Source organism: Lepisosteus oculatus, chromosome 4 (assembly GCF_040954835.1).
Source record: "Lepisosteus oculatus isolate fLepOcu1 chromosome 4, fLepOcu1.hap2, whole genome shotgun sequence".
Lineage (NCBI taxonomy): Eukaryota > Metazoa > Chordata > Actinopteri > Semionotiformes > Lepisosteidae > Lepisosteus > Lepisosteus oculatus.
Window position 1 is genome coordinate 27,171,145 of NC_090699.1, and position 20,521 is coordinate 27,191,665.

General features: G+C 39.9%; 2 protein-coding genes across 6 annotated transcripts; both read left to right on the forward strand.

The window, feature by feature from the left end:
- The first annotated feature begins 1,531 nt into the window (after window positions 1-1,531).
- On the forward strand, window positions 1,532-3,786 carry nkx1.2la (NK1 transcription factor related 2-like,a). The gene is made up of 2 exons (XM_006630522.3): window positions 1,532-1,718; window positions 3,167-3,786. Exons 1-2 carry the CDS (start codon window positions 1,532-1,534, stop codon window positions 3,784-3,786), a joined length of 807 nt encoding a protein of 268 aa, XP_006630585.3.
- On the forward strand, window positions 3,564-16,879 carry oat (ornithine aminotransferase). 5 transcript variants are annotated; one of them, XM_069189005.1, is made up of 11 exons: window positions 7,364-7,473; window positions 9,092-9,210; window positions 10,527-10,760; window positions 11,837-12,061; window positions 12,257-12,352; window positions 13,124-13,251; window positions 13,841-13,963; window positions 14,211-14,339; window positions 14,749-14,862; window positions 15,038-15,182; window positions 15,759-16,879. In XM_069189005.1, exons 3-11 carry the CDS (start codon window positions 10,553-10,555, stop codon window positions 15,917-15,919), a joined length of 1,329 nt encoding a protein of 442 aa, XP_069045106.1. In that variant the 5' UTR covers window positions 7,364-7,473; window positions 9,092-9,210; window positions 10,527-10,552; the 3' UTR covers window positions 15,920-16,879. The 5 variants fall into 5 exon arrangements, with proteins under 5 accessions (XP_069045107.1, XP_015202527.2, XP_069045106.1 ...); XM_069189006.1 differs by lacking the exons at window positions 7,364-7,473; window positions 9,092-9,210 and adding an exon at window positions 3,564-3,631; XM_015347041.2 differs by lacking the exons at window positions 7,364-7,473; window positions 9,092-9,210 and adding an exon at window positions 6,414-6,475.
- Window positions 16,880-20,521: the final 3,642 nt, after the last annotated feature.

Sequence of the window (20,521 nt, forward strand, 5' to 3'; positions counted from 1 at the left end):
CTGGATGCCAGCAGACAGTGAGGTGTTATGAACAGTTCATAAAAGTTAGCCAAAAATGCACTGGGACCACATAGTAATTAATTAATTATACAGAAGGTCCGGGTCCAAACATATTAGCAAGCTCGTTTTTTTAAATAATCAGAAATCTCAGTGGTCAACTAAATCTATTAATTGATTATGCAATAAAAACTGTTACTGTCCTTAAACCCTAGAGGAAAGGGCGGACGACGATCAGCGCTTTGGTTGTAATAGAAAGTCTTGTATAACTGCATGGGTCAGGAAGTTTACATATCGGTCTTTACAAAGACGACGTAGTAGAAAGATCCGCAACAGCTCTTTAAGGTACATAGGTACTTTGGTGACAGCACATTAAACTCGGTCTGAAAACTTGAAATTAAAGAGTAATCCATGAAAAAAGTTTAAATTCTGATGGAGTAATTACAGGTCCAATAAAGACTATTAATGGGACTTAATGGCTATAAACAATATCTTCACAAAGGGTTTGATTCCTCTCCGTTTCTGTGACTTGCAAAAAGTAAATTGCTACACTATAGCAGGATGCTAAAAAAGGATTAAAAAAACTCTAAACGGATAACTAAAGTCCCAACTTAGCACAAAGCACAAATTTAAAACTAAAATATAGTCGAAATAACGTCAATGTGTTTCAGTGTTTCTTCTTCACCTTTATTAGTTCACAAAGATTGCTGTTTTTATATAGTATTTATGTATGCATTATATATTAAATATAGTATATTATATAGTACATTATACTGTATATGATGAATGCCTGATCAATATGTATTATTTATAAATATCTGCTGTGCACACGCTGTTCTTGTATCATAAGGAAAATAAGTTATCGTTTCTTTGACTACAGTCATCAATTTAAGTCTTGATTTAGCTTTTATGTATTATATCTCGACGTAGCTAAAGCCCTACATAACTATTCTGTATGCTCACGATATACAGTACAAGAAAAGAAGTGCAACACACAATGAAAAAAAAAGATCAAACCTATTAATCGATGACCCCCACCATTACCACCCAACGGATAAGATTAGAGGAAAAAGACAAACTATTCCAAAATAAATTAATAACAACGTTTTCTGAAACAGGCAAAGGTGCAGCCTCAATACGTGGGGTACAGCATTCACTGATTAAGGCTAATTAATAAGCATCTTGACTGGGTGCTAGTAGCTGGTTGATTCAAACCACGTGGACAACAGAAACCGCGTCTTCAAATCGACCTTTACCAGCAGCGCACTGGGAGACAGGAGCGGATTAAAGATCAGGCTCCACTTTCTCTGATCACTCCTGGACGGCGGTGTCAGAAGAGGAACACTATGCTGACAGAGCAGACAGCCTGCCAACAGCTTTGAAACACCCCGCGCATCTCTGAAGGCAGATTTTCTAAGACGCTGAAAAGAAGATAAAAGTTTACGTTTTGTAAACAGTTGCTTGCAAGTGTGACTTTAAAGGGTAGTTGTATCGTTCCAATCTTATGCTGGAGTACCAGGACCGTGGGGTCACAATGACACCCTGTCACAGGATATCGTTCTCTATTGTAGACATCCTGGATCCGAACAAATTCACCAGTAAGAAACCGACCTCTTTTTCACCCGGAGAGAAGTTTTCACACGCAGCCGAGAGGGAAAGTTTGGGAAGACCCGCAGAGTTCATTTCTAATGAAGACCCCTTTTCTCGAGACAAGGATTCGGGTAAGAAATAACGGGACAACACAAAACTATCAAAATAACAATAGTTGCCATACTACAGAATATAGTACTGTGATAAGTCATAATTGTCGTTCATAGTTTTTTAAAAAGAATTCCTGCTTCTTTGCAATCCTCTCTACGAAATTAGTCAATTTCTCATTATAGTAATGATTTTTTAAACCCCTCTGCCCCCAACAGGAAATAAGATTGTTTTCCCTTAAAATACTAAAAAGACACTTAGTAATTATACCGTTTGAACAGGAAAAGAATACTTTTGGTTATGTTTCGATTTATTAGACTTAGCAGTCTTTGATATTTATCGGACCAATTTCAAGATGCTCGTGTATTAACGCTGGTTGCTCGTACGTGACCTTCTTCCTATTTTTGCTGCAGAATTTCCTTTAAAGAACTCGCGTTCAGTAGTACCTTCAGTGCGATTGGCACTGGGACAGTCAGGCCGGGTAATTGTTTAAATCGTCCCATTGAGGATGCCTCCGCTCACTTTGATCGATATCCCATTACTGCCTCCTGCATATCTCCTGCGAACAGCTTGCAGGTACAAACTTCAGACCCCATCCATGTCTGATCCTAAATATTGTTCGATTAAAACTTACCTTTAATAGATGACATTTATCGATCAGCCACCAAATATGAAACTCCATTAGCACGTCAGGGGTAGATGGTGAAGCTGGATTTGGTCTGGATTGCTTTCCGCAACATGACATTTAGAGCGGTTTCTGATTTATAAATAATTCAGGGATTACTATACCACCATCGCTGAACTGACCCCTTTCCATTTTCCCCTACCCCATCTAATCCAAATCGTCTTGAATTATTTTACCATTACCATCACAGATATTTATTATGATGATCTAACAAACTGCAAAGGAAGTTCAGTGGATGTTTTTGTGCTGTTTTGAATCAATACGATTATCAGACCAAGCATTTGAGACTTTCTGTATTATGGAAGTGCGACAGACGCTGTGTGTCGGCACAGTGGTACGTACAATTATTCAGAAATGTACACGAGCATTTTTCACAAGCTCAGACCAGGCCTTTTGGGTCCTAGTTTAAGACATTGCGCACAACGTCCCCCCCCAGCCTGGAGCAGTCTTGATAGGCGAGGCAGAAGATTTGATCTTCCCAGCATCCGTAACCAGTTGACGAGAGTGGTGTCCGTCAACGGATCTAAACCTAAATGAGTTTGCTACAGTAGCGAATTCTCTGAAAAACACATACAATGAATGGAAAGTAAAAATTGTAATATTTAATTAGCATTTAGCTAACATTAGCATTAGCTAACACTGGCACAACCCCCCATCCAAATTATTGTAGAAAGCACTAAGATTACCGTTTATGCATAATCGTTTTTTTTATTTTGAATTATAGTGCAAATAAACCCTGCGATTTTGTGTCGCTACATGTAATGCAACGAAGCTTTTTACTTGCAGGTGGAGAGGACCGGAATGGCCAGGCAGGTTGTGACAAGGCAGATGACTCTGAGCGGACATCATTAACACGACAAGAAAACGTCACTTCACTCGAGCGACACAGCGAGGAAAGAGACATCAACAGCTACGATGTTGATAGTTTGGCCAACGACGATGTAGACCAAACGAAGCAGAAGCGACGCAGGTCTGATCACGGCTGTGCCAAGCCTAGACGGGCCAGGACTGCTTTCACATATGAACAGCTGGTGGCGTTAGAGAATAAATTCCGGGCGACACGATACCTGTCGGTTTGTGAGCGCCTTAACCTCGCTTTGTCCCTGAGTCTTACTGAAACTCAAGTCAAAATCTGGTTTCAAAACAGAAGAACCAAGTGGAAGAAGCAAAACCCAGGGGCTGACAGCACAATTCAGCCCGGAACGAACTCATTGTCCCGGGTCACTTCGAGCCCAGGCCCCTCTGGGTCAGGTACGATTAATTTCCAAACTTTCCACACGTTTAGTCCTGGGAACGTGGTTTTCCATGCAGCCGGCGCAGTACCACTGTCGTCCACAGGGGGTCTTCTGAATTCCTTTCTACACACTGGATACCTCCAACCAACATTTTACTCCCCGCATTCATGAAAACGTTTTTAAACTGTTGCAAGAAAACACAAGGACTTGTCGGCATGTCAGGACAGGACATGTTATATATTGTTCATAGATATATAAATGTATATATAACATTGATGAAAATGAAGTCTAACTTTTTGTATGTGTATCTTAAAAAATCCAATACTAGGAGTTACTTCGATCCGCAAATCGCTATCATTGAATCGTTTCTTAAGTAAGCACTTGTGCTGCTCTGTAATCATGAGATCTAAAGTCTTAAAATTTTCGTTAATGGCAGAAAACACCCTTGACTGGAAGGAAATTGTTCTGATGTAATTACTACCTTTTTGCTAAAGCATGCTTACTATTGTTTTAAAATTGTACTGTGGTTCTTGACCCCTATCGGATAACACAGTTTCCCTGTTGCAATCATATTTAGGGGATTTGCAGAAGTAATTGTGATCGTACAGTCACAAACTGGATTAGAATAATACAATCTACACAGTATTCTTTGAATGGAGTCTACACCGTTTGGACTTGTATATTTTTTTCCTCAACTGCTACGGGACCAAGGAGGGATTTAATCATGCTGTTTCCGAAAGGAATAAATAAATCTGCTGACGGATACAGTACGTTTCAGCAGGTTCGTCATTTAGTACCTTGTTCCTATTGTTACAAAATGTCGAATTTAATAGGCCTACAAAAACACCTTCATAAAGCGAAAGCCTCGTGTTGAAATCCGACTAAGTCATATCGTTTTACTTTTTTTTAAATGGAAAACAAGTGGAAGTAACTTAAATAATTGAAACTGCACTTATGCCCCCCCCATCTTCCACAAGGCTTATATCGCCTGTCTTTCTAATTGAAAAACGCAAATATTTATCAAAATTAAAGGCCACCAACCGCCAGAAGATGAGTATATGGAAAACTGTCGAAGTAATAGTTTTTCTTACGATGGAACGTCTTTACAATTAAATTGTAAAGATGCTCGACTAAAGATCGTGGGGGAAATTGAAACTACTACAACAGATCATCATCAGAATATGTCTTGGTTTTATTTGGTATTTGCGTATAACAGTCAATATATTGTAACGCTTACGGCCGACAAGCACCGTGTGTAAAAGCCGGCGTACCAGAGCGGGTGACGTCACCGCCGGCGTTACAATATTCTCAAAACAAGCCGTGTAACAGGGGGGAAAAGGAGCGCGTGAAGACCATTCTCACCACAAGAGGGAGCTCATTGCCCAGAAAGAACGAGTTTATGATTGACAACAGGGTACTGAACAGATTTGTAATTTGAACTCGAAAAAGTCTTTGTGTTGTACCATCAACATACCCTATTGACATATCAAACAGGATTTGTGAAAAACTGTAACAATGACTGAGTTATTGTAAATAAACAATACACACCTGTGTCAAGGAATCTTTCATGTCAAAGATGTGACGAGTTTTTTTTTTACCTTTGCTTTTTGAGCTTTGTTTATTCATAGTAGTCGTTAAATAACACCTAGGATGCCATAGTACAACAAGAGGTCACTTTCTTCACTAGACGATAAGGGAAATCAAAACAGCAGTTGGCGACTACAATTGGAAAGGTTCGACCACAACAAAACTATATCCTAGACCCTCTTGATGTTTTATATAAAAATGTATATTGTCTTTTTGAAATATCGTCATATATAAGTTGTTTTTTATAAATTGTACGGAATCCGCTTTGCATTTCTGATAACCTCAGTAGACGTGATCTCACCATCTTTTTCAATGTTCAGCAGAATAAAAAATACTGCGTCCACAAGAAGAGTGGATGAATGATAAAGCTAAAATGGAGTTTCAGTACAATGAATAGTGACCAATGACTCTCAGAAAGGGTTGTAAAAGAGTGCACTGTAACAAGTGCATGTCATGCACTTTCCACGTTGATTATACCCTGAGTTTAAACTCATGCAGTGAGGCTTACTCGTCAGTGCAGTATAATCTTCCTATTCTGGCTCCGACAATGCGGCGTTGTCCTTGTTCAGTCAAAGCAGACTTAAAATTGCATCACAACGGAACCAACAGCAAACATATCTTAGAAATCAGCACTATCCATAGTTACAGTAACTTCTATACCTCCAGGTTCAAATGCAAAATCGGTGTACAAAGTACACTATAATTTCTAGGAACTAACTTTGATGCGTCGCATCAAATTTTCACGTGTTTAGATTGAAGATGTCCTTATGCGTAGCCTCATGCGTAGTCTTCTAATTTTTCCCATCTAGATGATCTCATTCCCATGAATGCAAAATTACAGAACATACACTAAGATGTAAAAACCCCATGAAGAATACTAAAAGTCATTTCCGTAAAATATAGAATACTTAGTAATAGATTTGCATTAGAACATAACAATCCATATATTCTGCAAGTTCAAGGTCATTTATAGATTTGCATTAGAACATAACAATGCATATATTCTGCAGGTTTAAGATCTTTGTGATGTTACATGTTATTTTTTTCATGGGAATATTGTGTAACAAAAGGGCCAAGACAGCACAGCATAGGGTTCGAAATGCTAACAGTGTGCGCGAATCAATAACTTATTAGATCAATAACTCGGCATTCACCTGTTACGTGTTACCACACTTTTCCCCTTTAAGTGCATCACTAATGTACACAACCTCGGTGACGTCACCAGCGCCTGTTGAGCTTGGGACACCTCTCCAGAGACAACTGTATAATTTATGTAAGTACAATAATTTTACATCATACCTCTACATACAAGTAAAGAAAGCAAAACAACTACAATAATAAGCCTCTATTCACGCCCGCATTTTTTAAAATGTTGTGGACTTTAAAATGCTTCATTTTCGCAGCCTTGAGCTAATAACTCAGTTTATTTTTAATCACTGTTGTAGATTTAAAAATACTATGCAACGAATACATATTAATGTAACATATATGATTAATATTTATATAATAAGACTTGTGAAAGTCTGGGTATTTCTTTATCTCGGTTTAGACGCAATCTTTATATTCTTAAGGAGAATATTATTTTGACAGCTCTCGGGGGGAAGATGATAGCAGCTGATGAAAAGTTACGAAGAAAGATTCTTAATGTCAGAGAGTCTGAGAACTACAAACACAGTGATAGTTTCTGTAATTAGACTATGCCTGTGCAATACATTTGTATATTGCATCATACTTTACTAACGTCCACCTAAATACGTGCGTGAATGCTTGTGCTTTCTTTTACCTTGTGTTTTAGAACAACACATTCTCCTTATCACTATAAGAAGAAACAGTTCAAATATATAAATATAGATTTTTCTTAATTATGGGAAAATCCAGTGAACCATGCAAATAACGTCTCAAGTATTAATTTTCTGTAGGTAACACGTGTAACTTAACCCCATGTACTGTATACTCAGACCCCTGTGGTTCTTTTCCCTTTTTAGGTATACATCTGCAGAAAAAATAATAAAAATACGGAGAAAGGTCTACGTGATTAAGTAAGCTTTGTTCTCTATCTTAAAACTATACTAGCAATATTTTTTCGAGCCAAGTACATTATTTTAAACAGGGGTTAAACAGTTAAATCACGCAAAAATGCGTCTTACGTCATCTCTGAGCCGGCGTCTTAGTGAGACTAGAAAAACTGGCGGAACTGGACGGGTGCGGGTCAGTGGTATAACTTCAGATTGTGGATTTGACAAACCAACAGGACCACTATCGCATATTAAGGTATTTAATACAGATGGGATGATATACGAACACAAGGTATCAGGAACTTATTTAGTAAGTGCCACTGTCAAATTAATTTTTTAGTTCCTTACTTAACTGCTTTAGTTTGAATTGACCGATAACCAAAATGCAACATAAGAGAGGGAAAAATAGCTGTATTCAGTTTGTTCACAGTTATAAGTGTATGATATACGTTTTCTGTTTTTATTTCATGTGCGGATTTGACGTAGGAGGCTTACAGAGCCTGCTGATGCAGTAATTTTCCGTGATGTAGGTCGTCGGTAGATGAGCTCTCTATCGACGGATAGAGATAACAAATGGCAAATCTTCACTTGCAGCGTTAAGTGTCTTCGGATTTGAAACGTTCTGTCTACATGTCTCTAAACTGACCCGTCTATATACTGTATTCTCCACATGCATTCATCTTAACTTTCTCAAATTCACACGTGGAGGCTTGGCTTTTTAGTTGGCCGTACTCAGCTGCATAGTATGACGAGCTGTGCCAGCCTTTACTACAGCTTAGTACTCGGAAGTCTGATGGCTTTAGCACCTCTGGGCTTAATATGCCGCCAACTCAGCCTAGTCATTGCTACGATTAATATTCGTTCCGAATGTTATCCGTTAAACAAACACAGACTCGGTTTAAAACATTTCAGTGCTGGGAAAAGGCAGCGCTGTTAGGTTGTTCAGCGCTGGAACTGACTTCACTTTCATTACGAAAGCACCATGAAATGAATAAAGACCTGCAATCTCTTTTCTGGAAAACAGCTTGTCCTGATTTTTAAGATGAGATCTCTTGCTGTAAGGTTTGTGTTACGGATGGAGCGATCGAGGCAGATGACAAAATAAAACATTTATCTTTATCTCACAGATTTATCCGTATCTAAAATGACTTCTGATTTGTTTAGTTTTCCTCACACGGTATAGGGGCTTCTGAACATGCTGCCTGATTTTGCATGGTTTTAAAGTGAATATTAGCCATTTTCGTAGTTTTCTATAAAACCTGCTGTGCTGTACCTTTCTGGGACCAGGAGTGTGAGTTGTGGCCGTAGATGAATTTCTAATTCATCAAGAGTTTTTTTTGTCCAAAATAATGCCTTTGATTTTTTGCAGACATTCCCTGGAGAATTGTATACTCTGGATCATCCCACTAAAACATCTTAGGATCTTTTGCCATCATGAGGAAGTTGGATCGTAACTTTAGAAGCATGCAGTAGCAGCTTTTTAGCAATTTCTTTGTAATTCTTGTTCGAGCTGTACAGTATGCAAAGTCATTACCACAGTGGGTTTTAAAGTCTGTAACTGCCCAGGTCCTATTTCTGATATGTGGGTCCACATGCTGTTATGATGAGTTTTTTCAGTGTTAATGGATACAGGTCCTTCCCTTGGTAGGATAAGATGTTACAAAAGAAAAAGGTAAATGATTGTTGCTAAGTTTGACAAGTCCAGTTCTGAGTGGGAGGTGACACTCACATGTTGTCTGACCCCGTCTTAAATTAGCTTCCTCTCTCTGTTGCTGGGGGTGTGTAACGGGAGGCCAATGCTGATGCAGCCTATCATCTTTCAGTTCAGACTTAACCAGGGTTAAAGTGACTTATCAAATATTTATTTTGCTCAGGGCCAGGACATAATAAACCTGGGAAGATCTCCAGTGCACCTTTCAGTCAGGAAAACTCACCACATGAGAGAGTCGGATTTTATTTGATTCGAATCACTGAGCTCATCTTGGTTTGAAAGGTATTATTTAGACAGTGTGTCTTAAATTTATTTAAATTGATTTGCCAATATTTTACCCGACTCAAAAGCAGTTTTTGTAACTTTTGTAATGGCTCGAAGCCATTAGAGCTGAGCTGTGTGAAAAATAATTTTCTGTGCAGTTTAAAAGCTTACACTTTAAAAATGTGGATATTAATTGTTCATGGGGCTGAGTACTTTATTTTTCAAATCTATTAACGGTGCTGTTACTTGGTTCTCTCATTATAGCTCTCAAGAACTTAAAAGGAGGCAAAAACAAAGACTGTGTAGCATTTAACATGTAAATAACAGCATAAAAGCGTTCTCAGATGGTTTTGTGGGTAATACCGTGTCATATCTCTGCTGATTTAATTGCAAAATGTTTGTGTTAAAGGTATTTGTAGTTATTGGCATGCAGTTCAGGAGATGCCCTTCAGCTTCTTATCCAGAGGTTTGTATCCGTACTAGGGGTAGGATTTGGGAATGGAGAAGTGGAAATGGCATGTTCACTGAATTCTGTTTTGTATGTAACTTTTAAGGAAATAGTCAAATTAAATGAAAAACACGTAATGGATATATCAAAGAGCACAGACACTGTCAGTATTTTTATATTATGTAACCGATATCAGAGTGAAGTTTGTTCTCATTTAGGAGACTACTTGATAGCATAATGCAGAGCTCAGGAGATGTCCTTCAGGCATTATTAAGTGCTGTGTGTGCAGTTCTCTAAACACACTTTAAAATACATGTGAAAGGTGCTGTTCCAGATAAGTTTATGAGAAAGTTACGCATAGGGATAAACTAAATGGCCATGTGTTAAAAGATATGAACTGATTAGTCTGGGGGCACTGAGTGCAAAACAATGTTTCAGATGGTAAAGTGGGCTCTGGCATGTTCATGTCCGTCTTTGCTGAAAGGAGTTCATAGGGCACTTGTTTTCAACAGACAGAAAGGGAACGTTGTTTGAGGCAGGACTCATGCAAGAGTGAACCTTTAAACCCTTAAGTTTTTAAGTTAGTGATTAATTAGGAGTTATAGATTGATGGTGTTCAACACCTTTATTGTGAAGGACATGAATAGAAAGTGCCACGTTGCAATTACTGTGCAGGGTTTGTCCTTGTTGCTGCTGACCAGATGAAATTTCATACAAAGGCCACCAGTACAGGCCTTGCAGTTCTTTTTCTTTGTTGCACTAAAAGAAAGAAATGTTGGAGCTGTGAAGCACGTGGTTCTGCACTTCTGTCTTGGATTTCATCCTTTCTTTGAGTACGAAAGCCTGCGTTCTGTTTTCAGTTGTGCTATTCTCCTTCTGGCTGCAGAGCTCCAGTCCAGGCGAGGGTGAACGATGCTGTCCAAGCTGAGCCGCTGTGTGTGCCGGGCCGGGCCGAAATTGGGCCGGGGCTTGTCCGCTGCCTCCCGCCCCGTCTCCTCTGCCGCTTCCAAGCAGAAGAGGACAGATCCCCCTCTATCCTCGGAGGAGGTGTACGCCCGCGAGGAGAAATATGGCGCACACAACTACCACCCGCTCCCTGTTGCCCTGGAGCGTGGAGAAGGTACGGGCCCATTTGGAGAGCGGGTCTCCTGCTTGACGTCTAATAATGGTGTAGGTCCATGTCTTACCTGTTGTCAGTCTGGCAGGCAGATATTAATTATTAATTAATTATTATTATTAATAATAATAATTACTTACACTTATATAGCACTTTTCTGGACACTCCACTCAAAGAGCTTTACAGGTAATGGGGACTCCCCTCCACCACCATCAATGTGCAGCCCCACCTGGACGGCAGCCATAGTGCACCAGAACGCTCACCACACATCAGCTATCAGTGGGGAGGAGATCAGAGTAATGAAGCCAATTCATAGAGTGGGATTATTAGGAGACCATGATTGGTAAGGGCCAATGGGAAATTTGGCCAGGACGCCGGGGTTACACCCCTACCCTTTTCGAGAAACACCCTGGGATTTTTAATGACCAGGCTCACACCTGCTTTAGTGGGTTGCCAGTTGTGAGTTGCAGGGTGATATGGCTGCTGGCCTGATGTGCAGCTGCAGTGGCCTCTGCTGGAAAACTTCTTGCTTCAGAGAAATGCGAGGTACCTGGCAGGACACTGGAGTGTGACTGACCTCCATATTGTTCTCTGAAAGCAAAAGGATCATCCAACATCTCAGTGCCCTACTCTTAAGGCCAGAGAGCTCGACATGTTAGGATCTGATAGCCAGCAGTGTTTGTGGATTTGGACTTTGGATTGACCTTTCCGGGAGGCTTCTTGGTACCAGATAAATCTCGTGAGACAGTCTCAAATTCCCTTTTGCTTTAAATGTTTAGGGTAGAATAATTTGAGGGTGTGACAGTGTAATTCCCCAGCTTTGCATGATCTTGGTGCTGGGGTAGCAAATCAAAGCTGAGACATGTTGTGGCTTTATGGATAGGGAACAGTGTGGGTGGGGTTGGGACTAATTCACCTTGAAACAATAAGAACAAATAGGTTTTGCTAGATATTGTTCATCTGATAGAGAGCTCTGATAAGTGTTTTGGAGTGTACTCCCTTCATTTATTAAACGTGTTGAAGACCAGTGTATTCGGTTCAGTTACAGTGAAAATTCTTTGTATGTGAAATCATTTCAGGAATCTATGTCTGGGATATGGAAGGAAGAAGGTATTTTGACTTCCTCAGTGCTTACAGTGCTGTGAACCAAGGCCATTGCCACCCTCGGATAATTTCGGCACTGAACTCGCAGGCCTCTAAGCTGACTCTGACGTCCCGGGCCTTCTACAATGACGTGCTGGGCGAGTATGAGGAGTACATCACCTCGCTCTTTGGATACAACAAGGTGCTGCCCATGAACACAGGTATGCGTCGCCCGTGCACAGGCTCCGTGAACATGCTGAACTTGCAACTGATCTGGTGCCTCATCTATGCCCTCATGTATATCTAGACTTGCAAAGGAAGAGTTATGCCCTTGACAGGATATGGTGGAAGAGTCTGTTTTTTGCACTGTTTGATGGTTTTCAGATAAATGTACGTTTTAATTTTTTTTTTTTAAGGTGTGGAAGCTGGTGAAACTGCGTGCAAACTGGCTCGAAAGTGGGCATACACTGTGAAGGACATTCCAAAATATAAAGCAAAGATTATTTTTGCAGGTATGTTGAAAACCTTAATACACTGTAGTTTTCTTATCTTTCTAAAAGGCTTGCTGTCTTCCTAAAACTTTCATGACACTAATTTCCCCACCCATTTTTTGAATTAGAAAATAGAAACTACTGACATTTCAGAATTAAAGTAAGCAGGCTCTCGCATCTTTTTGTAGATTAGTATCCTGAAAATGTATCCCTTACTGAAGAAGAAATGGGTGCTCGTTTAACATGCTGGGAAATGTTTCAAGAATACAGCCTATAGAACATAGATGTTAGAAGTGAGAGGAAGACCATATTTTGACAACTAGTGAAACATTTTAAGGAGAGCTCTATAATAAGCTCTATAATACAGAATTTGTGTACTGTGAAAATGTGATTTTTACTGTAAAGACTACATAACATACTTATATTTAATTTTTAATGGTAAAATTACATCAAAAACGACTTGTTCACACCACCAGCACACTTGTGAATTGATCCAATGCTATCACAACAGATGGCAAGAGCTATTTAGTAATTTTTCCTGCTCATGGTTGATTTTCATCAGGTAGAATAAATGAGCACTCTCTTCCAAATCTCCCTTACAGTCTGTTGCGTTGCAGCTCCTTGCAGATAGAATACCAGCTGTTTCAGTATTTTTAGATCCTTGATAATCGGTAAATTTAGTTAATCTTTAATGCACTCATTTTGCAGTCTAGGGTAACGCAGTGAAGAGGTCTTTTTGTGACTAGAGGAACTTTGCAATCAGACTGATGTCTTGTTTTATTTTTCGTAAAGTCGGCAACTTCTGGGGGCGTACCTTAGCAGCTATCTCCAGTTCTACGGATCCTAGCAGTTATGAAGGCTTTGGTCCTTACATGCCAGGCTTTGAACTCGTCCCTTACAATGACATCCCAGCACTGGAGGTAGGTTTCATTTTTAAATTCTATTAACACTGTCTTGTCATGTTAAAATAAGTAGCATTGATTGCGAGTGTATATCACAACAGCAGACACAAAATCGGCAGTAGATTGTAGTCTGGCCTTATTCATCATGCAGGGTGAAGGGAGATATTCATGCTCGGACTAAGATTCATACCATAGCTGTGGGAGTGATGTTTCACAGCAGTGTCGCTTTTGCTTGGCTTGCGGAAGATTGGGATTTGTTTTATTTCCCTCTTTTTTTTTTTCCTTTCAGAATTGTTGCCTTTCCAGTAAGTTTAGCACTTAGGGTTATTGTCTCTTTCAACCACAGCAAGAAGTCTGTCAGATACTTGCTGACCTTCTTCTAACTGGTGTTCATGCTAGTCCTACCTAAGTTGCAAAGTAGAGACCGTGAGCGTATTTCAAGTTCTATTCCCATTTTTGCTGTTCTCTTGTCATTTTACAAGCATTGCTTGTTTGGTAATCTGGAAAAGCCAGCCTTGAATAAAGCGAAAGGCCAGTGGACTCTTGCAGTGAGTGGTTGGGTATATAAACAGCCGGTAAATGACAGGGGATGGTCTCCGTTTTGCAGCGAGCTCTTCAGGATCAGAATGTGGCAGCTTTCATGGTGGAGCCCATTCAGGGGGAGGCCGGGGTGATTGTTCCTGACGAGGGGTACCTGACTAAAGTGCGGGAGCTCTGCACTCAACACAACGTGAGTCTGTCCTGATGCAGGGGGGAAAGAAGGGAAAAAAAGATCTCTGGATGCTAGTAATAGTTGTACTCTGCCCAATGACTGAGATGTCGATGATTTCTTTACCTGCATGACATCTCAACAGAAATAACAGCCAACTCTAGTCTGTAAGGTCCTGAAGTGTTTTTGTTCTTCATGTCATGAGGTAAATGTATGCAAAGAGACGTAGGCTTGATACTGAAGCTTCCTTTCCATTGTTGGGCTGTAGGTGCTTTTAATTGCTGACGAGGTGCAGACAGGACTTGCCCGGACAGGGCGCCGACTGGCTGTTGATCACGAAAGTGTGCGTCCTGACATCGTGTTGCTGGGAAAAGCGCTGTCTGGAGGAGTCTATCCCGTGAGTCTCTCATATTCGGCAGTGGTCTGTCCTAAAGACTGGGTGGCAACTCTAAAGCCAACTGACTGAATTTAGCTAAATGTATTTTCACCAGATGTTCCAAGCATTTACATATCTGATGATGGAACTCGGAGTTAACTGGTTATTGTTCTGTGCTGCAGACATTTCAGCAAGCATTTTTCTAAAGTGATCTGGCGCATGAGAAAATATACAGCTTTTTTTATTGCATGTTTAGCAGGCATGGTCCTGCATGCTATTTGGAAATATACATTAATGGTTCTCATTTCCAGCTAGGAGCATAGAACTCTGCCTGATCCATTTAAACGAGCTGTAGCAAATAGGGTCCACTGTCCCTTTTTTTTCCCCCCCCGCAGTTGTCAGTCCTAAGTTTTATACCATGTCAATGCAGGTTTCAGCAGTCCTGTGTGATGATGAGGTCATGCTGACCATTAAGCCTGGTGAACATGGATCTACCTACGGAGGAAACCCGCTGGCCTGCCGTGTGGCTATTGCTTCCCTTGAGGTGTGTTTCTTTCAGTACAAGGTTCTGACGTCTGCTGCTATATGTGCTTCCTGAGGCCTATGAATGTTCTTTTTTGGAAAATGCATAATCATCTTGCAGTTTTGTTGATAGTTTAGTTTCAGTTTTACCAAATCCACCAGCTCTTAGAGTTTGACTTTTTACACCCAATGTGCAGGTTCTGGAAAAGGAGAAGCTTGCGGAGAACTCTGAAAAGATGGGCATGCTGCTTCGTTCTGAGCTCATGAAGCTGCCCAATGACATTGTGACCACTGTAAGAGGAAAAGGCCTTCTCAATGCCATTGTAATCAAGGAAACAAAGGGTGAGTTTACTGCTTTCGCTGCAGATCTTCTGAAGGGGATTTGCACAAGCTGTAACTTCTACAGCAGCACACTGATCTAGCATTGCGTTAGATTATGGGCCATTTTGATTATCATGCAGGGACAATCCCGGCAAAACTGTACCCACCCTGTTTGAGAATTCATATTTTGTACATTGTGGTCATACCTGTGGGAGTGATCAAAGGAGAACGCGTTGCCTACATAGCCTGCGCAGCAATGGAAGAATGTCAACAGGTTAAAAGCAGTTGGGTTCAGGAAGTGTAATGGACCCCAGCAACCCCCACTGTTCCATTTAATCTTGGCCTTTCATCTGATGCAGTCACAGCTGACATCTTTATTGCATTTGAATTTTTAGAGTTAAATGTAAAAAAATATAGTAAACATTTTTTGGAAATGCTTGAGATTCATAGCTCTAATTTTCCTTCTTACGCAGGATTGTGCTGTAAGCAGTTTCAAATATTAGACCATATTTTAGCAGACCAGTTCGATTTCCCTAGGGTGCTATAAGTTTTTGTTATTCCAATAATACTATATTTATATGGACCTGTTGTTTCCAGACTATGATGCTTGGAAGGTCTGCGTGCGCTTACGAGACAATGGGCTGCTGGCCAAACCCACTCATGGTGACATCATCAGATTTGCCCCTCCCCTTATCATCAAGGAGGATGAGATCAGAGAATGTGTTGACATCATCCAGAAGACCATCCTGTCCTTCTAACCTTCTGACTGATCACTGTTGACTGTTGTTTAGATCATTCACGTATTTCCACTGTACAGGCATTTACTTGTTTAGAATTTCTACTGTAAACGTAGCAACAGGAATTTGCTGCTCCCTACGTCTTTGCAACTTTTTGTAAAGAAGCATAAAACATTTCCTTTATCTTCCATGAAACTTGACCAGAACCATGTGAAATATTCATTGGTGGTAACGGAACCTACAGTACACTCCACAGCTGTTCTGTTTTGTTCCACTGAATATTTTCAATCTGGATACATGAAAGAGACGGGTTTATAAGCTGTCCATTTTGTCCTGGTACAGAGGTCTCAAAGGTGTAATTCTGATAGGGACAAGAGAGAATTAACATGGCACTTATTGAGCTATTTAATATTTATTGCCATCTTATTTAATTAAAGCAAGTAATGATATACTTCCTGCATTTTGCTTTAAAAAATCTACAAGTATCTTGGAAATACAATTGCATGTCAAGCTTGTTAAATTTGGGTGTACTATCTGAAAGCTTTTTTGAGTTAATCTGACGCATTTAAAGTTACCAACAGACATCAAAAGTAAGGAGTAAGGAACTTTGGGGAATTGCAGTAAAATTTAAGGTAGAATGTGGGAAATTTTAACGGGATAAAAACATTATCTAGGTTGTACAAGCTAATTATTCGAGTTAAGATGAGAGCTGTCATGTCTGAGTGTCAGTGCTGTGATATCCTGGTCAAAAAGTGTTTTTATTTACACTAGATGGAACTACACGGATCTATGTGGATGTGCACAGCTGCCTATTTGTTAGCATGGTTTTGGGTTACTTTGTGCTCTCCAAAAGGTTGTTGAGGGTGAACAAGTGTTAATGCTTTCAAGTCTGTTCTGTTCCTTGAAGTAATGGCATCTGTTCCATGTTTTTATCTTATGTTCCAGCAATTAAAAAGTCATAATCATTTTATGGTTGTAAAATTTGTTAGCTTTACATTTTTTTTTGCACTGGATGTTGTGTGATGACCTATATTTGAAAGAAAAAAGGAAAACGGAAACTTTTTCAGAATCTTAAAATATTATAACAAACAGTTTGCGAGCCCATAATTGTGACAAAAACAGCAAAAAAATACAATCTTATCTTTTAAGTTAAAAACATTTTCTAAAAAATCTTTTAAAGTTTTAAGTTGGATATTACTTTAACTTTAATCATTATAGTAGTAGAGCCAAAATCAAAGATTATTTTAGTTTATTTCATTTCCCTTATGGTGGTGCACAAGGTTCTTACCATTAGGCTCATACAGTAAATCTTTTTCATTAGAAAAAGGTAAGGCTACGGACACCAGAATGCAAGAAAAATGGTACCATCCGTTGTTTTATGATTTTAAAAAGAATCTGATAACCTAAACTAAAAAAATCTTAAAAGCTCTCATCCCTTCTTCCAGTAAATCCAGAGGATTTGAAAGTGGCATCTTTTGTTCCTAATGTACCTCCCGGTAAAAATCGGGGTGCGCTCATGGCAATTAATGTTCAAATCCACATTCACGTCCCCTCCTTCAAGCTATCTTAGTAAGCATTACATGTCCCTCTTTGGATTGCAAATTGCCAAATTTTAATGGAGCTTAAGTATACCCTCACACATTTTCATAAAAGGCATGAAGCCTTCTCACTACCACACATTCGCTGAGGACGTTGAGAAGCAAGAGAAGAATGCAATCTGCACTTCATAAGTAGCTCTGAAGTATATTTAGTGTTCACTAACGTTTCTTTGTAACTCAAGTCACCACACCAATCTGTTAGTCCAAGAGCTAGAACATTTTTAAAGCTCAGCTCTCCTTATGCAACTCATTTATTCCATGGTGTAATAAATGGCCTTTTTCCATTAAGGGCGATTGTACCATAGGTAGTGAATAAAAATACATTTTAAAATAACTCCCTACATGCAAAGACCATCACTTCCAGTACCATCTCTGCATACAAAGTTCCCCAGAGAAATTATCGATCTGAGTATCCTCAAGATAGGTTGATGTACAGCTAAGCTGTATTTTGTTATTTTTTAAACAATCATTTATGCATGCAATTTCCTTTTGCACAACAAAAGGATCCATGCTCCCTTTATCCTCTCTCAATACCTGCATATCTTGTAAATATTGTTCTAGGGCTAAAAGCAGATGTTTAGAATGATTAATTTGCACAGATTCACACTCCATTAAACTGAACAATATTGTACAATATGTGCAATACAGGGTTAGTCTTTCAGCCCACACCAACCTAAGCCTTCATGTTGTTAGCTGAAATTACAGAACAACCCACCCGTGAATATCACTCCCATAAAAGGATTTTCTGATTTTCTGAGCTTTTGTTCTAAAACAACAAATAACGGAACAGACATTGCAAAATGTCAGACTATTGTGCTCAAAGGAAAGGAGTCTATGCCTCTCCAGGTAGTAACGGGTATACTGTACTGAAAAAGACTGAAAGGAGAAAAGCTAATTGTAACCTTGGAATAATTGGAATAAATAATTGTAAAAAAGTATATAACACACCCTTCCCAAAGAGATCACATATAAAAAAATATTGAATTTATGCAATGGTGTCTCAGTGAACACTAGATATTTTATTCATAGTACTTTCTCACATGTTTTTAAAATTTATAAATAATAGTGTTCCTGTATGCATTGTTCTCCCATTACAGTTACAGTCCATTGCAGACAAGTAAACTAAAGGAGTCTAAATAAAAAAAATACATAATACATAACAGTAAAAGCCATGGTCTTGGTTATATTGATCAGAAATGGATACTTTTGTACAATTGAAACCTTCTCCATAATTTGCTAATTCACATAGCACACGCTAGATGGCAGTGTTATCACTCTCATGGAAGCAGCACCAGGAGTCCAGAATCGGAATTGTTAGGTGGTGCAAGACAGGAAATGTACTGACAGAGGACAGCTTTGAGAAGATATGATATAACAGTGAACTCTCGACAGTTGGAATTGTTTTGAACAATTCACTGAACAACTACACAGCTGCCCCATCCTAGATATTGTATACCACAAGTGTGGCATGATTCAATATAATTCTTGCAATACAAGAAAAGTCAGTTTAACTGAAGAAGACCATGGCACTGTTTATTTAATGTATTTTGTGAAGCTGCTGATGTGTTTCTGCAGGCAGCAGTGTGGAGCAGAGATTTGGGTTCCGGCCTAGAGGGTCATACTGTAGGTTTGAATTCATTGTGGACTGCTATTCTTACACCCTTAAGCAAGATACTTCGTTCATATTGCCCCAGTAAATGCCCTGCAGTGTGAATACATCTCTGAGTTGTTGTAAATGGAAACTGTTCTCAATCTACATACTTGTTAAAATAAAGGAATACAGAATATAAGTACACTTGCTGGATTTAGCTGGTTCCCTTTCATACAGCTGGCTAGACTGGAGCAACTGCTGTAAGGCAGAATATGTTACATACGATACATCCATCCATCTTCTAACTGCTTTATCTGATACAGGGTTGTGGAGGAGCTGGAGTCTATCCTGGCAAGCAACAGGTTGCAAGGCAGGATACACCCTACGTGGGACACTAGTTCATCACAGGGCCCACACAGACACAAACACACACACACTTGCACCGGGGCCATTTTCTCAGAAGTTAATGAACTCTACTCAGACAGCACCCCAGGAACTGAACTCAGGGCCCCAGTGCTGCAAGGCAACAATGCTGAACCACTGCGCTACTGTGCCACCCTCCAGTATATCATGAAATGTAAAAAAAAAAAGAATGGATGAGGAAAATCTCTTGCTGTGATGATGTTATCCGGTCAGTTGGATCTGACTCTTGGCGATTCTATAGGCCATCTCTCGCCACGCTTTCCAGTCTTGGACTTTCTCTTTCAGCTGTTCTATGCCTAAGCCAGTGTCTGTTTTGATGGCGTCGAGCCACCGCGTTCTTTGGCGGCCTCGTCTTCTTGTTCCACTGACCATTCCAAGCATCATTGCTTTCTCCAATGGATCTGATCGCATCACGTGACCAAAATAAGTGAGCCGGAGTCTGGTGATCTTTCCCTCAAGCGAAATTTCTGGCTTGATGCACTCCAGAACCTCTTTATTGGTGACCCTTGCTGTCCATGGTATCCGTAACAGTCTTCTCCGGCACCATAGCTCGAAAACATCCATCCTCTTTCGGTCAGCTTTTTTTCACACCCATACATTGATATAGGGAACACAATAGCATGGACCATTTTGCATTTGGTTGTGAGGCTGATGTCTTTGCTCTTCCAGATTTGGTGCATGCTCAGCATCGCACTACGGCCTAACGCAATTCGTCGCCTGATTTCAGGGCCGCAGTCTCCAGTTCGGTCGATCATGGATCCCAGGAAGCAGAAAACTCTTGTTGTAGTAAATCATTTATTTCCAAAGGCAGGCAGACATACAGTACTGTTTCAGCAGTCTGGACTCATCTTCACTGTTTAAAATCCATCCAGTCCTAGGAGACTTGCTTTTCAGGATTGTGTTTCCTACCTCAATGCATGATGAATACTCTAACAATGCATTTCAGAACTACAATCATCCTCCCTTATTGCTAATGGCGGGTTCACCCATCGATCTCTTGAAGGTCACTCA

What these genes read in the sequence shown, in the direction of transcription:
- nkx1.2la (XM_006630522.3), top strand. Translation starts at nt 1,532, where the DNA reads ATGACACCCTGTCACAGGATATCGTTCTCTATTGTAGACATCCTGGAT. An exon ending in TTCTCGAGACAAGGATTCGG is followed by an intron (nt 1,719 to 3,166) that starts GTAAGAAATAAC and finishes TTTTACTTGCAG; the next exon opens with GTGGAGAGGACCGGAATGGC.
- oat (XM_069189006.1), top strand. Translation starts at nt 10,553, where the DNA reads ATGCTGTCCAAGCTGAGCCGCTGTGTGTGCCGGGCCGGGCCGAAATTG. An exon ending in ATGACATCCCAGCACTGGAG is followed by an intron (nt 13,252 to 13,840) that starts GTAGGTTTCATT and finishes TCCGTTTTGCAG; the next exon opens with CGAGCTCTTCAGGATCAGAA. An exon ending in TGTCTGGAGGAGTCTATCCC is followed by an intron (nt 14,340 to 14,748) that starts GTGAGTCTCTCA and finishes ATGTCAATGCAG; the next exon opens with GTTTCAGCAGTCCTGTGTGA.